We start from the raw sequence: 15,778 nt of genomic DNA, 5'->3' as shown, positions 1-15,778 counted from the left end.
ACTCAGATGGCGGCAGTATTAGAAGAAAAGCTCCCCAAAATGAATGGTCTATATATAGTCACTGCCGACCTTTGGACCGCAGCACAAGTATAGTTACACCACATAAGGGGTGTTTTAACTATTGTTTATATATAGATTCAATCGCAATCTTGAAGTGTTGTTTTATTTCTGCCTCACAAAACTGACTGGCTGAATACTGAACAGAAAGTCTAATGTGATCCTGGGGTTTGATCTTCACACCAATGCAATTTTTATGGCATCTTCTTTGTTCCTGTAGCCGTCTAAAGGTTAAGCTGATTTTTGTAACACAGGCTCACTAAATGGAAGGCTTGCTGCTTACACTGCCACCAGTGTGTCTCCAGATGACGTGCTGGCAGCAGGCAACCCACACTGCCACCAGGATAGAACACACAGTACTGGATTTAAATTAGAAAAGTATAGAATTAGGAGGGAAATAGGCAGGCCTTGGTTTAGTAATAGGGTGGTGGGGGAATGGAATAGACTCAGCAATCACATAGTGAGTGCAGGGATGACAGCTTGTTTTATGAGTAGACTTGATAGCTACATGGACGAGGATGACAGGTGGCAGTGGGGGGGAATCTGGAGCTGCCCTGTGTAGGCCATTCAGCCTCTTGCAGTCTCCCTATGTTCTTATGCTCTTATGTTCTTCTTATAAATGTCACACAAAATCTACAGGGCGTGGCTACCTGTTATTCAGTGCCCTGTTATTCATCGCTTCACTCTCTCATCGGCAGTTTTTCGTGGAAGAAGAAGTCCCCGTTCTTTCAGCGCTGTCTGCTTGCTCTTCATAATTCTATCATAACAGCCGGCCAGCCAGAGGTAGGCACCAACACACCACTTGGTCACTGGAGAACATGGAAACAGTTAGGAGCAGAAGTGTGGGTGAGAAAAAGTGTGGGGCAGGGCCAGGGTGGGGAAGGGGCAACATGGGGCGAGGCCAGTTTGGGGCAGGGCCAGTGTGGGGAGGGGCCAGGGCAGGGCGGGGCAGGGCCAGGGTGGGATAGGGCCAGGGTGGGGTGAGCAGCATGCACTAAGGGTCAGGTTCTTGTCCTCATCAATCCCTTGATTCAACATTCCCACATTTCTTTGTCCATAGCACCATATGCTCAATTTTCCTTGTTTCTGCATGTCAGTAAATATATATCTAGTAATCAGTGCTTCTCTTCCCTCCCAACAGTTCACACCCAGTAAATACCATTGAAATAACATTAAAATAACCTTTATTTACCATGATATCCATTTAGCATCAATTCCTTTGGTATGTGCTCTCTTATTCTGTGGCTCTGGGTGCAAGATGCTGTCCTTAACCCGTCCGCTGCGATTGACACGGATTTGGCCTTCCCTGGTAGCCTGGTAACATATAGTCCCAGGTCTTTCTCTGGCTCTGTGGTGGATAGTGGGGTGTTTCCCATGTGGTATTGGTGTGCTGGATATCCCCTCCCAAGGTGCAGGACTTTACATTTTTCTTCACTGAATTGTAGCAGCCACTTTTTGTTCCATTCCTGTAGCTTGGTGAGGTCTTCTGGTAGGAAATTCATAGTCAAGGGGTTAAAACTGGTCTGCCAGATTGGAACACAGCGATTCCCCAACAGCTGTACAATTAGATGGTCTTGAGACTGGGCTTCACTCTCCCTCCCCCACATTCTTCCCGTCCTCCCTCCCTCTGTCCCTTCTTCCCTGACCCTCACTCTCTCCCCTGTACTGTAGCCTCCATTTTGTGCATTTCATTTTAAAAACCTCCTTATAATGTTGAACTTAAACCTTGCATTGCTCTTTAGGTAACAGCCTGTGATGAGGGTGGTCACACTCTCCTACTTTGCGGCTTTGGTGCTGGCGTGCTCCAGCCACTGACTGACTAACCAACAAGGAGGCTTTTCTGTTCTCTCCATCTCGCCCGCCCTTCATTTACACACCACAATTTAATTCTTAGGAGTGGGTTTTCTGCTCCTCATCTCCTCTACCTTGACAGTTGTTCATTTTGATTTAGCACACATCCCATTTTTCCCTTTTTTTACTTCCTGACCTATAGCACCGGTGGGCTTTTTTTAGGGGGCGTGGTGCAGGCAAGTGTTTATAGTGGCGCCATCTTCTCTTGGCTCATGCTGCCCCCCGGAGCTCATACTTGACTCACTTGGACAGTTCTTCTAGAGTCCGGGTTGATGGGTGGTCTTCAGGACAACATGTGGGTATTCGTAGGCCACTCGGCGGTGACTGGAAAATCCCAGGTGGTAGAAGCGGATTCGAACCCGCATCGTCCACGCTAAGCACTCAGCCACCGCCAGTTCCTTTGGGAGGCATCATGTGTTAGGGGCACGGCCTCCTGTACCTGATTCTTGTGGGTGTTTTTCATGTTCATGGTACAGAAGAAGCCTTGTCAAACTATCACTAGGCTCATAACACTACCCATGAAAGTACCCACAACAACCTCTATGATAGTCTTGTCAGTCTATCACAAGGCTCATAACACTACCCATGGAAGTACAAACACAACAACCTCTACCAAAGCCTTGTCAAATTATTACTGGGCTCATAACACTACCCATGGAAGTACCCACAACAACCTCTACCAAAGCCAAAGCTATAACTGGGCTCATAACACTACCCATGGAAACACCCACAGACACAACCCAGGACTCTCACCGCATCACAGCCGTCAAAGTAGGAGAGTCTCGGGGATTCTGTCCGGCCTGCTCCTTCTGGCTGCTGCGTGTGTGGGGTCAGTGATGCCTTGAGGGGCGAGCGGCAGGTTAGTCAGGAGTCGGAGGGGATGATGGAGGGGCTGGCCACCACCACCACCACCACCCTCACCACTGCCATCCTTGGTCAGTCTGTGCTCCTGGTCACCCTGGTACTCCACACTCCTGTTGAAAAGGTGGACTGAAATCAACACTGTACTGACTGGCCTTGTTCTGCTGATCAAGCTACACTGTGCAGGAATAGTGGTGCTCATACTGCCCTGTCTACATGTCTCCTCTGCTCCAATTTATCCTTAACTCCTTGACTGCGAATTCCTACAAGAAGACATCACCAAGCTACAGGAGGGGAGCAAAATGTGGCTGCTACAATGCAATGAAGAAAAATGTAAAGTCCTGCACCTTGGGAGGGGATATCCAGCACACCAATATACCACATGGGAGACACTCCACTATCCACTACAGAGGCAAAGAAAGTCTTGGGAGTATATGTTACCAGGCTACCAGTGAAGGCGACATCTGTGCCAATCTCAGCGGACGGGTTACATTTGTGGGTGTTTGTTAAGGCGAGATCCGTGCCAATCTCAGTGGATGGGTTACATTTGTGGGTGTTTGTTAAGGCAAAATCCGTGCCAATCTCAGTGGATGGGTTACATTGGTGGGTGTTTACATAAATCCGTGCCAATCTCAGTGGATGGGTTACATTTGTGGGTGTTTGTTAAGGCAAAATCCGTGCCAATCTCAGCGGACGGGTTACATTTATGGGTGTTTGTTAAGTCTTGTGTTTCTGCAAGCACCACTGCCACTTCAGTCATAAAAAAAATCTGTAATCCTTCAACAGAACACATCACTGTTTGTAGGTTTGACCACTCATGAGAGCAAATGTAACTGAAAAAAAGTAGTGTGTCTCACCAATAGCATTTAACTGGTGTCTGAAAAATTTTGACTGATTTGTCATGAGTAATATACCCCTTGACTATGGATTTCCTACCAGAAGACATCACCAAGCTACGGGAATGGGACAAAAAGTGACTGCTACAATTCAATATGAAGAAAATGTAAAGTCCTGCACCTTGGGAGGGGATATCCAGCACACCAATACCACATGGGAAACACTCCACTATCCACCACAGAGGCAGAGAAAGACCTGGGACTATATGTTACCAGGCTACCAGTGAAGGGATATCCAGCACACCAATACCACATGAGAAACACTCCACTATCCACCACAGAGGCAGAGAAAGACCTGAGACTATATATTACCAGGCTACCAGTGAAGGGATATCCAGCACACCAATACCACATGAGAAACACTCCACTATCCACCACAGAGGCAGAGAAAGACCTGGGACTATATGTTACCAGGCTACCAGTGAAGGGATATCCAGCACACCAATACCACATGAGGAACACTCCACTATCCCCCACAGAGGCAGAGAAAGACGTGGGACTATATGTTACCAGGCTACCAGTGAAGGCTAAATCCATGACCATCAAAGCGGACGGGTTAAGCTAAACTTGATAAACTGAGATTTGGAGGCAGGACCCCATGTGTATCATGTATATCACAACTAAGTAAATACAACTAGGTATGTACACCATTTAAAACCACAGAGCAGAGAACACCTGAGCCCGGCGACATCATTCTTTTCTTTTGTGAGTGTTTCTCACGGCAGAATAAGTGAGCATTTACACCTTTAACTTTCTGGTAATCATCAATGAGTCACTGTTGTGGATAATGTTAATGGATAATCATATTCCTTCGTAGAGGGAGAGAGGGAAGTGGAGAGGGAGAGGAAGTGGAGAGGGAGAGGTGAGGGAGAGAAAAGAAAGTGGGGAGAGAGAGGGAAGTGGGGAGGGAGAGAGAAGAAAGTGGGGAGGGAGAGAGGAAGGGAGGGAGAGAGAGTGAAGTGTGTAGGGAGAGAGGGATATGGGGAAGGAAAGAAAGAAGTGGTGAGATAAAAAGGAAAGTAGGGAGGGAGGGAGGGAGTGAAGTATGGAGGAAGAGAGGAGGAAGGAGGGAGAGAGGGAAGTGGGGAGGAGAGAGGAACTGGGCAGGGAGAGAGGGAAGAGGGGAGGGAGAGAGAGGGAACTGGGCAGGGAGTGTGAGAGAGAGAGAGCTTGGGCAGTAGTAGTAGTAGTAGTAGTATAGTGAATCCACGAGGAACTGGTGGATTGGGGTGTTTCTGCGGGGATCTCTCCTCCCGTACCACGCTGCCACATCTCTTGTCTCCAATTGTGGGATTAGAGTCAAGGTGTTAAGTGGACCACCATTACCCTCCCTTCATTTCCTCCTCTATCTCTATCTCTCTCTCTCTCTCTCTCTCTCTCTCTCTCTCTCTCTCTCTCTCTCTCTCTCTCTCTCTCTCTCTCTCTCTCTCTCTCTTCTTCGGGGACGAGAATACAGGCTGTCTTGGTGAGCTGTTTGTCATGCACTCATGATCCAGTTTGGCGCAGACTCTTTCAATAGTTCTTTCACTAACATTAGTGGCTCTTGCTGTTCTTGCAGTTACTCTTGTGAGTGGTATGATAAATCCTCTGTTGTTTTTTCGTCTAAAAAGTACTTGTTTACATTGTAAATGAGTTCTTTCTTGCGGCTGTGCAGCCAAGGACGTGGAAAGGCAGGGAGAGGGAGGGAGGGGAGAGGCAGAGGCGGGAGCGGGCCACCCATGGGCCCACCATCTGACCCTTCCATGACCTTGAGAGAAGTGACCTGGGCCCTGGATGTGTAGAATGACAACGTTGGAATACAACCCTGTCAAGTGTCGTGGTATTTATACAAAATATTTGTTATTATCTTAAAAACGAAACAATCTCAACGCTATATGACCTTACTGGATTATCCAATTATTTAATTAAATTCATTTAAAGGTAGTAAATAGCTGACATATGAGAGGAAGCGAGAAGTGTTGAGAGTGTGTGGCAAGGTGGCGGGGCTGACCCGCACCTCTCACCCCCCATCTCCCAGTTCCTCCTGGATTGACTATAGTAGTAGAAAGTAGTATCGAAGAATGGAGGTTGGGTAGGGAGTGTGGGGGGCAGCAGGAGCAGGAAAGGGGATGACAGAGGAAGGGGTTGGGTTTTAAATAACAACTCTACAGCATGTCACAATCCACTGCCTCCAGAACAACAAGCCAAGCCACCAAAACTCTGTGCACCTCACCACTAAAGTTATGATTTCGTTGTGGTCTAGGAAGTCCTCAGAAGCTAGCATGCCTCTACTACACACACACACACACACACACACACACACACACACACACACACACACAGCCTTAGTGATGGAACACGGGCATCTTGTGCTGGACTGAACTCTAGTGGTGAAGTACAGAGGGTTGTATTGAAGGTAAGGCATCATGACATATTCTAAATCTTATTGTAGAGCGACATCACTCCAGCAATGTTATCACTTCCATCCCATAGCTTGTCCAAATCTACTTCCCTTCCTCTCCCTCTCAGCCATCCCATCTACTACTACTACTTTTTTTTTACAATAAAGGAAACAGCTTAGGGGCAAAAGAAAGAAAACAATAATGAAAAAAAAGCCTACCAATCACTGCTCCTATAAAAAAGTTGAGGAGTGGCCAAAAGAAATCAATTTACTATTACTACTACTACTACTACTACTACTACTACTACTACTACTTCCACTACACAGCACTCACCCGTCCAGTCTTGAGGTGAGCTGCTTGGCCAGGAAGGGGGAGTGTGGATGGGGCAGCCGTGGCCGCCCTCGCTGTGCTGGCCTCTGCCCTGCCTGACGATGGCCTGCCCTGTATGCCGGGGCCATGGCCATCCTTGTGCCTCAGCCCCACACACCCTGAGGAGAGGAGGGCAGTGTGTGAGGGGGAGTTGCTCACTACGAGACTGCTGGGGGAGTGGACCGGGCCTGACTGTTGGCTGTGTGAAGGGTACAGGCAGGAGGAGAGGGAGGGAGGGAGGGAGGGAGAGAGGTGGGGAGGGAGAGAGAGAAGTAAGGAGAGAGGGAGGGAAAAGATGGGAGGGAGAGAAGGAAGTAAGGAGAGAGAGAGAAAAATAGAAGGGAAAGAAAGTGGGGAAGAGAGAGAGAGAGAGAGAGAGAGAGAGAGAGAGAGAGAGAGAGAGAGAGAGAGAGAGAGAGAGAGAGAGAGAGAGAGAGAGAGAGAGAGAGAGAGAGAGAGAGTAATTTTTTTGTTTGTTTTTACAATAAAGGAAGGAGATCAAGGGCAACAAAAAGAAAGTGTATAAAAAGCCCACTAATCGCTGTTCCTATAAAAGAGAGAAGTACAGACTATAGTCCAACCAAATTGTGGAGTCCATTTGCAGGCTGCGGGTCTTTCCTCCCTCTGCTCTGCCACACAGGCCAACACCTGTCCCTTCCTCTCACATGTAAGGTAAAGGTAACATAGGAGAGGAAGGGACAGGTGTTGGGACTGTGTGGCAGAGCGGAGGGGAGAAATGGACCCGCGGGAGCCTCCGCCCAAACGGACCAACAATTTGGTTGGACTATAGGGATGTACCGACACCAAAATTTTGACCGATACTGATACCCCAATATTTGACCGATACCGATACCTGTGCACTGATTAAATTTTTATACAACAACTCCAGCCGCTAAAGGGCAATATCAAATGTTAAGAAAAAAAGACCCACTACTCGTTGCTCCACCATAGAAGGGAAGTGTTAACACACACCCCCATGAGTTTCGACAAGGGGCGAGAGAGGAGGCGCCTCATGAGGTCTACTTGACTCAACTAGGTTAGCTTTATTAATTGCCACACATTTAGGCAGAAGACTGTGAAGAGATCCCCAGACCCTGGCAGCGTGCTCCGCTGCGGAGCGACTGTCTGACCGACTGAGGCAGGCAATTGAGGCAAATGAGGCGAGTGGAGGGGCTCCGCCAATCTCGCGCCGAAGCTACTAAACCTGTATTGTACGCGTCCGCGGTGCCAAAGGCTACACTGTATACTAAGTATTATACACAGTACCCTCTCGAGTTTCGCGCTTGCTTCATTCCGAAGGTATGGCGCTAAGCTCGAGGATCGCGAAACTCGAGGTATTGAAATCCATGTAAAAGCGCTCATTGGTTACGACCTGTGGAAACTAAAGACTTTTTTTTTTTTTTTTTACTTTACTCCCTTGTTATCACAATTTTTTCGACTTTACTCCCTTGTTATCTCAAAATACGTACCTTGGTGATAGGCAGAAAATTGGAAGTGAGAACAGGTTGTTTTAAGCCGCAGTTGAAGGCGGCTGTCTCACAATTGGCTGGCAGTTCTGAAATTCTGAATACACGCTTGTGATCCACGTGGTGTCGTCTGCTAAAGTAAGGGTGGTCGCTCGCGGTCACCCGTGGGACAATTGGACAAACCTATATTTTTCTGGTAGTTTTCTGTGTTATGAAATAATCTGCTAACTCTATATGTTAAAAATCATTAAATCACTCATATCATGACTGACTTTTCAATGCCTATTGAATGTAAACCGCTGCCGCCGCAAAATAGCTCGCAGAGAGGCTCAACTTGCTTACTGTTTCCATATTTCCCTCACCGCTCACAAAGATCACAAGCAGACAGACTAGAACAAAACCAGGCAAATTAATACTTTTAATGCTGTGTATTCCCACATGTGTGGTGGACAGCAGAATGACTAATTTCATCGGGGAGATATTTCGCAACACCGGCCAGTGTAGTGGACGTTCTTCTTCTTCTTTGACCTGTAACGCTTTGTATCACTTCTAGGTCCTCCTTCTCCACACTTTTATACTTCACAACATGCACTTAGGGCCGCTTTCACAGTCATTTTGTTTGCTTTGGTCGTTACCAATGGCGGCGATCGCCGCTATAGTATTTCTGCGTGAAACTGGTCAATGGGTGGTGGTGGCTGCGGGGTTAGCCCAGCACCGCACTAACCAAACACTTTCAACATCTCTCGCCTCGTGTGCAGCCGCCACTACCCCATCGGCCGCCCAGTTTCACGTGAAATACTAAGCGACGTCACAACATTACCAGATTGTCGTACTCAGCCGATTATATTTCCCGACATCTTACCCCTAAACTGTTTTCTGGGCTCCAATAACGAAACTCATTTATAGTTATCGTTAAAAGAGTTAGAACCTGATGTTTCCTGGCAATAGTTAGGCGTCAGAAACCAATAAATACTATGCTTGAGTACAACAATCTGGCAACGGTGAGCGGCGATCGCCGCCATTGGTAACGATCAAAACAAACAGTGACTGTGAAAGCGGCCCTAAGTTACTTAACAGTGCGCACTTATACACTTCACCCTGAGCTTAGGTGTTTTTCTGTCCTTTTCTCTCACTGATTTTTCTGTTCTATGACCTTTTGCTACTTTTCACTATTACTTTTCACCGTCACTGCCATGCATTACAGGTCAAAAGAAGAAGAAAAAGAGGAAACAGCACCGAGAGATCTACAATTTTCACAGACTGGAGAAAAAGTTTTCTGGACTGTGGTTCCCCAGCACGGGGTGTTCTCTCATCTTGTTAATCAAGTAGTAGGCAAAGCAGCTCTGCCAGTCCAATTTACGAGTCTCTTGGTGGGCCATCTTCCACTGCTCCTCAGCCACTGCCGTCGTCTGTTTGTTTACATGCAGCCGTGAGGTACCCACGTACCCACGCTCGTACTCACAACCGTTTTCCATTCGTAAGGACAACCAACAACTTGCTCCCGGTTGGGCATACAGGCAACCACGGTTGCCCATGGCCCCAATGGTTGGACACCGCCTTTTAAGGCAGCACACATGACGCCGACGGTAGGTAGACGTGACCCGTACATTTCAGAGCAACGCGAAACTCGTGGCAGTAATGCGCGAAACACGTGATGGTAAGAATTTAGGACTAAGCGCTAAACTAGAGGATCGCGAAACTCGGATAGCGCGAAACTCGAGAGGGTACTGTACTTGTATTGAAAGTAATATGAATCATATCGTTTAAAGTGATGAAAATTAAATCACGGAAAATTCCAAACTATGTAGTATCATGATCCTAGATAATTACATTTTCTAATATTTTTTCAGTAATTTAGAAAATCCAATTTCTATTGAACAAAATTATATTTGCAACGAGTGACATGCGACGTACAAAACTACTTCAGGTATTGGTATCAGCAGAAAATCAGCCGATACCAATACTCATATAATGTGCCGATACCAATACTCATAAAATGTGCCGATACCACCGATACCAATACATCGGCACATCCCTAGTAAAAAGATGCCAAATTAGAGTTCATAGTGCTTAAGAATGCTGCTTGCTTACCTGCCTTGCCCTGCGCCCCGGCAAGGGTTGTGCGCATCTTCTCCAGCAGCATGAAGGCCTGCCTCTGGTCGCCTTGGCTGGGGCTTCTCATCAGATGCCTCCGCTCTGCAGATTTCATTCTTGGCGGCTCCCTGCGCGGCCGTCCTCCACAGGGTGGGGTCACACGCCTCCCCGAACCGTGACGCCTCCTCATCTGAGCTGCTGGAGCCAGACGTGGTCCTCGGCAACACAGCTTCTTAGTCTACTTGAGGGCTCTATCACTGTGAGCGGCCTGGCAGGTGCTCACGCTCCCCTACACTGCACACCTGGGGACAAGCATTGCACTGAATGACACACCCAGAGTAATACCCCATCCTTCTCTCCTTGGCCCCACCGTGATACCTTACTAGATTTACATACTTGGCTTCTCTTATTTCAACAACACATCAGAGCTTCACACTTTTTGCTCGGACAAAGCGTACTCTTCAGCTTCTTTTCCAACTATTATCCATGGAAATGGCTGAACAGGAGTCAAGTGGAGGAATGCTCCTGTTATGTGGCGTTAGGTCTAATTAGATTATTATTATTATTATTATTATTATTATTATTATTATTATTATTATTATTATCAATATCATTATCATCATCATTATTACTGAGATTTATGAAAGGGCTCCGATTACCTAACCTAATCAAAACAAACACCTACCTAATATAACCTAACTTGACCCAACCTAACTAAAGCATATCTAACATAACTATGACCTAATATAACCTAGCCCTGTTGCCATGTGCTAGGCCGCACTCTTATACTTTATACTGTTATACATCAATATTTTGCAGTTTCTTTAGTTTTCTGTAAGGTATTAACCCTTTCACGCACCAAAAGATTAATAAGTTTCTCTTTCCACTGCGACATCCGTCTGGGGCTCCCCAGGGGGCTTTGCGGAATGGCCTGACTGTGCGGCGAAAAAAAAATTCATGTTGTCAATTTCAGCCACGGGTATTCTTTTTTTCCTGGCATTATTATACATCGTTCATTTTGGAAGAGATTATTCTGCCTTATGAAGGAAAAAATATCAAGAAATGCAAATAAATAGCAAAGTTTACCAACTTCGAAAAAAAAAATTGATTAAAGAAAAATAATAAATGCTTATGTTCATCACCTCGTAGCTCAAAACTTCTTGACACGACTTTTTATGATTTACATGCCAATAAAAGAGAATTATTTTTATGAGGATTCCAGTGCTATTATTGGAATTTTCGTACGACCAGTAATTCTTGAGAAAATGGAGGAAAACTTTATTTTTCTATCTCTTCTGTTCTCTCCAGTAGAAGAAACAGCTCAAGGGCAGCAAACACAACACAACGGGCAGGTCAAGGCGGTCAAAATAGAAGTCAATTTTGTCTGGAATGGAGTTTTGATAATAATAACAAACATAACTATTAGCGCACCGCACTTATTTGCTGTCTGGAACAACTTCGCCAGACGCAATAATAATCATGATAAATAACACTAAGTCTCTCCCTGACACTCTCTGCTGGAGTTTTTTTTCACTGTTTCCACCATCACCATCATAATCATCATCATGCTCTGTACAAGTGTGTCTCAAATTCTCTTTACTTGATAGTTTCTTAGCCAGATTTTCTACTAGTAACAGTTACTTGTCCCTACGAAAATAAAACAAAATATCGTATCACGGCATGATCACTTTACATCGGAAGTAAGAATAAATTTCACCAAACTGTAATCCAGGCTTACCAGACTCCAGAGACAATTTAAAGGGGCAACAGTCTGCGCTCACAGGCTGCCTGCTGAGAGGCAACTCAGCCACGGGCAATTATCACATCAAATCCAACGGCACGAGAGAGTTGACCATTAGTTTATTTTATAGGTCTAGCTTGGATCTTTGATTCAAAAAATTTTGACGCAATTTTGAACGATACTTTATTTTTGGCGATTTTTTAAAAAGTTTTTTGACGCGTTTCGAGTCAAAAGCTCAGATGTAGACGATTCCATTTTGACGGGAATGGCATCATGGTGCGTGAAAGGATTAATTACTGCACTGCACTAGAGTAATATAATACCGTACAACACATAAAATAATGCAAGAATTAGCCTCATGCGAGATGGCTGCCCTTATTTCCATATCAGGCTCCATCCCACATGAGGTTAACTCTGACATTATGTGTTGTATCATTACTCTCAATGCAGTGCAGTAACTACTAACTAATGACTTTTGGAAAATTGAATACCAAAATAATGATGTATAAAGTTAATGACCGCAGCCTAGCTCATCGTATTTTGGCAGCGGAGGGTCAGGTTAGATTATATTAGATTCTGATTTGTCAAATTTGTTAAGTTCAATTGTGTACAATAAATATGTGATACACCATTGCTGACCATGGCAGAAGAGGAAGCGACGGTCATCATCCTATTTTACGAGAGGGCTGCCTTTAGTGCCATATTAGCAGAAAAATTACACTAACACTAAGGAGCGGCAATAAAGGAAATATTGGCTGTTGTTGAAAAGGGTCAGCCACCTCTTGCTGTGTTAAAACATTATGGATGCTTTTTTTGTCCCTGAATGCAATGAAGTAAAGAATGACTTTCAGTTATTAGAAGAAATTTTGATATAACAATGCAAAACATGAAAACACGGGGGGGGGGCGTTAGGTAGGTTGTTAAGTTAGATTAGTTTAACACGTTTTGTGCAGCGCGGCTGACTACCCTTCACCCTTCACATATTCCAGAGTATAAAATATGGATAGATGGATGTTCTACGGCCACTCAGCGTCATCTGCAGAGAATGACAATGACCCCGATGATGATGCAAGTTTGGATGATTCATCTGATTCAACCTCCAGGACAGAAATGATATCAGTAATGAAGGCAGCAAGGTGGCTTCAAAGATAGCATAAAAGGTGACCACTTTTTGTCAGGTGTGTGAGGGAAACCCATACATGTGTGTCTCATGTTTTGCCACCAAGCATGCTTGAAATGGAACTGGCATTGTATAGCTTATAAATTATTTACCCCAAACACACAACACATCACATGCCAAACAACCTGTATTGCTGGCCGGGCTTTATATAACCAGCCACCTAAAACATTAAAGAAACAACTCCCTAGTAGAACACACGCCCCGCCTTGACTCTCACCACACACCTGTACACCCAACACCTGCCCCAACACTCTCACAGCCCCCAACACCTGCCCCAACACTCACACAGCCCCCAACACCTGCCCCAACACTCACACAGCCCCCAACACCTGCCCCAACACTCACACAGCCCCCAACACCTGCCCCAACACTCACACAGCCCCCAACACCTGCCCCAACACTCACACAGCCCCCAACACCTGCCCCAACACTCACACAGCCCCCAACACCTGCCCCAACACTCACACAGCCCCCAACACCTGCCCCAACACTCACACAGCCCCAAACACCTGCCCCAACACTCACACAGCCCCCAACACCTGCCCCAACACTCACACAGCCCCCAACACCTGCCCCAACACTCACACAGCCCCCAACACCTGCCCCAACACTCACACAGCCCCCAACACCTGCCCCAACACTCACACAGCCCCCAACACCTGCCCCAACACTCACACAGCCCCCAACACCTGCCCCAACACTCACACAGCCCCCAACACCTGCCCCAACACTCACACAGCCCCCAACACCTGCCACAGTGCCTATGACGCACCTGTCACCAGTAATAACAGGAGGATGCGGCGGAACGCGACACCGCCTCGGCGGCTGGCCGCCCTGGCGCGGCGGCGGCCGAGAGGTAAACAAACACCTTTTTCCCTCCTCAACACCTTTAGCAGCTTACTTAAGGGCTGCCATTGTCTGTGAAGTCTCGTACGCAGCTGCTGTAGGCTGGAGCACTGTATCAATACTCGGATATAGCGTAAAATACCTGCAATGATGAGGATGCTGGATTCAAGATATTGATCTTGACCTTGATCTTGATCTTGATGTCACAGGTGGCTCGGGATTTCTCCCCAGCCAGGCCTTTGTAGCGGCAGCTCCTGTGAAGAGAAAACAAAAAAACATGCGGGAAGTCAATGTTCTCGGGGCAAGATATCATTCCCTACATCTTTCACGCCACATGCCTTCCAAGAACTCTTTCACTGCCTCAATCACTCGTCCACTCGTCTCTCCACTGAGCCCCAGCAGCAGCACCATCCACTCCCTTCCAGTCCTCCCATTCACTCCACGTCCCATCTCGCTCAAAAACACATGCATCATCTTCGTTCTCTCCCTGTCATACTTCTTACATTCCAGCACTACATGCTGCACAGTCTCGTCCACACCCCTGTCACACATCTGGCACACTTTGCTGCGGGACTCAGACCATCTATAGTTCCTTGCATTCACATCCAGACACTGCGCTCTAGCACGGAAAAGAAGATCACCTCCCAGGCTTCCCTCATACCACATCTCACACTTTGGGGCCTCTTTCTCCCTATACCAGTCGAGAGTTTCCTTTCTTTCCATCTCATTCTTCCACTTGCTCAATCCCTCATCTTTAACTGCCATATCTATCACATTCTTCCACTTTCTTACATCCCACTCAAACCCCTCTCCATTTCTGTTTGTTATTCTCCATTCAAACACATTCTGTCTATCTTCAAAGGGTCGGTACACCCACCTACTTAGCATAACATTCCTGTCTATCATTCGCCCACATTTATTCGCCCATTTGCCATCTCTTATACTCCACAAGTATACTTTCCTTGCTAATCTTGCATCCTCCATTTGTTCCAGTCTCACTTTATATCTCAAGGTTGCCTTTACTAGTCTTTCCCTAAACGTGCTCCATCCCATGTCCCCCCTAAGAGCCTCTACTGCTGCAAACCTTGGTGCATTCAGTGCCATTCTTGCTACCCTATTCTGCCCCACTTCCAATTTTTCTATCTCACTGTCATTCCATGTCATCACATCCATTCCATACATAATGCTCGGGACAGCCACACTCTTCCAAACCTCACGGATGACATCATACTTGCTCGCTCTCATCCTCGCTGCACTCCCTAAACGGCCTACCCACTGGTTTGTCATACTTATCTTTACATTCTTGGCCCTGCCGCATCCATTTACCTCCATCCACACCCCTAGATACTTGTATTCTTCCGTCTGTTCCAACTCATCCCCTTCCAGTCTCCAAGTTGTTTCTCTCTCATCCTCTGACCTATTCACTATCATTACTTTGCTCTTCTCACTACTGAACCTAACCCCAAAATCCCTTCCATAACCCCCTACCACATCTAGGAGACTCTGTAGTTCTCCAGCAGACTCACTCATAACCACCACATCATCCGCATACAACAACACACATACTTTATCCTCTCCAATTCTCACTCCTGCATTCATTCTCCTCATTCTGACTGCTAATTCCTCTGTGAAGGTTAAAGGCGGCCTTGAACCTGATATTGACGTCACAGGTGACTTGGGATTCCTTGCCTTTGTAACGGGGCAGCTGCTGAGAAAGAAAAAGAAAAATCAGAACACACAGACAATATCCTGCGTGTATATGAAATGCCAGAATTATTTTATCTTTCCTACACTCCCACATTACCATCTGCGTGTAAAGGCGGACACACACTATGCGACAAGGAGACTATAGAACAGGAGAGGGGGCCTCTATGGGAGACCGTGGGCAGGGTGGTAGTAGTAGTAGTAGTTTTCCTTTTTCTTTCATTCTTTTTTCTCTTATTGTCCAAAACTTGTGTACTGTTGTTTTCGTTTGTTCGGTGTTCATTTTCAAATAAAAATTTTCCAATGGTGTCGTCCTCTTCTTCCTCGTAAGG

At 46.3% G+C, this 15,778-nt stretch overlaps 1 protein-coding gene across 2 annotated transcripts; it reads right to left on the bottom strand.

Moving 5' to 3' along the window:
* Positions 1–427: 427 nt before the first annotated feature.
* Positions 428–15,349, bottom strand: LOC126989122 (uncharacterized). Of its 2 annotated transcripts, none has more exons than XM_050847693.1 (5): positions 13,885–15,349; positions 9,973–10,277; positions 6,380–6,534; positions 2,662–2,882; positions 428–866 (listed from the first exon to the last, which is right to left on the bottom strand). In XM_050847693.1, exon 1 carries the CDS (start codon positions 15,339–15,341, stop codon positions 14,052–14,054), a length of 1,290 nt encoding a protein of 429 aa, XP_050703650.1. In that variant the 5' UTR covers positions 15,342–15,349; the 3' UTR covers positions 428–866; positions 2,662–2,882; positions 6,380–6,534; positions 9,973–10,277; positions 13,885–14,051. The 2 variants fall into 2 exon arrangements, with proteins under 2 accessions (XP_050703650.1, XP_050703652.1); XM_050847695.1 differs by lacking the exon at positions 428–866 and adding an exon at positions 1,975–2,306.
* Between the last annotated feature and the right edge of the window lie 429 nt (positions 15,350–15,778).

Source organism: Eriocheir sinensis, unplaced genomic scaffold, assembly GCF_024679095.1.
Source record: "Eriocheir sinensis breed Jianghai 21 unplaced genomic scaffold, ASM2467909v1 Scaffold106, whole genome shotgun sequence".
Classification (NCBI taxonomy): Eukaryota; Metazoa; Arthropoda; class Malacostraca; order Decapoda; family Varunidae; genus Eriocheir; species Eriocheir sinensis.
Note: the sequence above shows the minus strand (reverse complement) of the source record. Positions and strands in the feature narration are given on the sequence as shown.

What these genes read in the sequence shown, in the direction of transcription:
- LOC126989122 (XM_050847693.1), bottom strand. Translation starts at nt 15,341, where the DNA reads ATGAATGCAGGAGTGAGAATTGGAGAGGATAAAGTATGTGTGTTGTTG.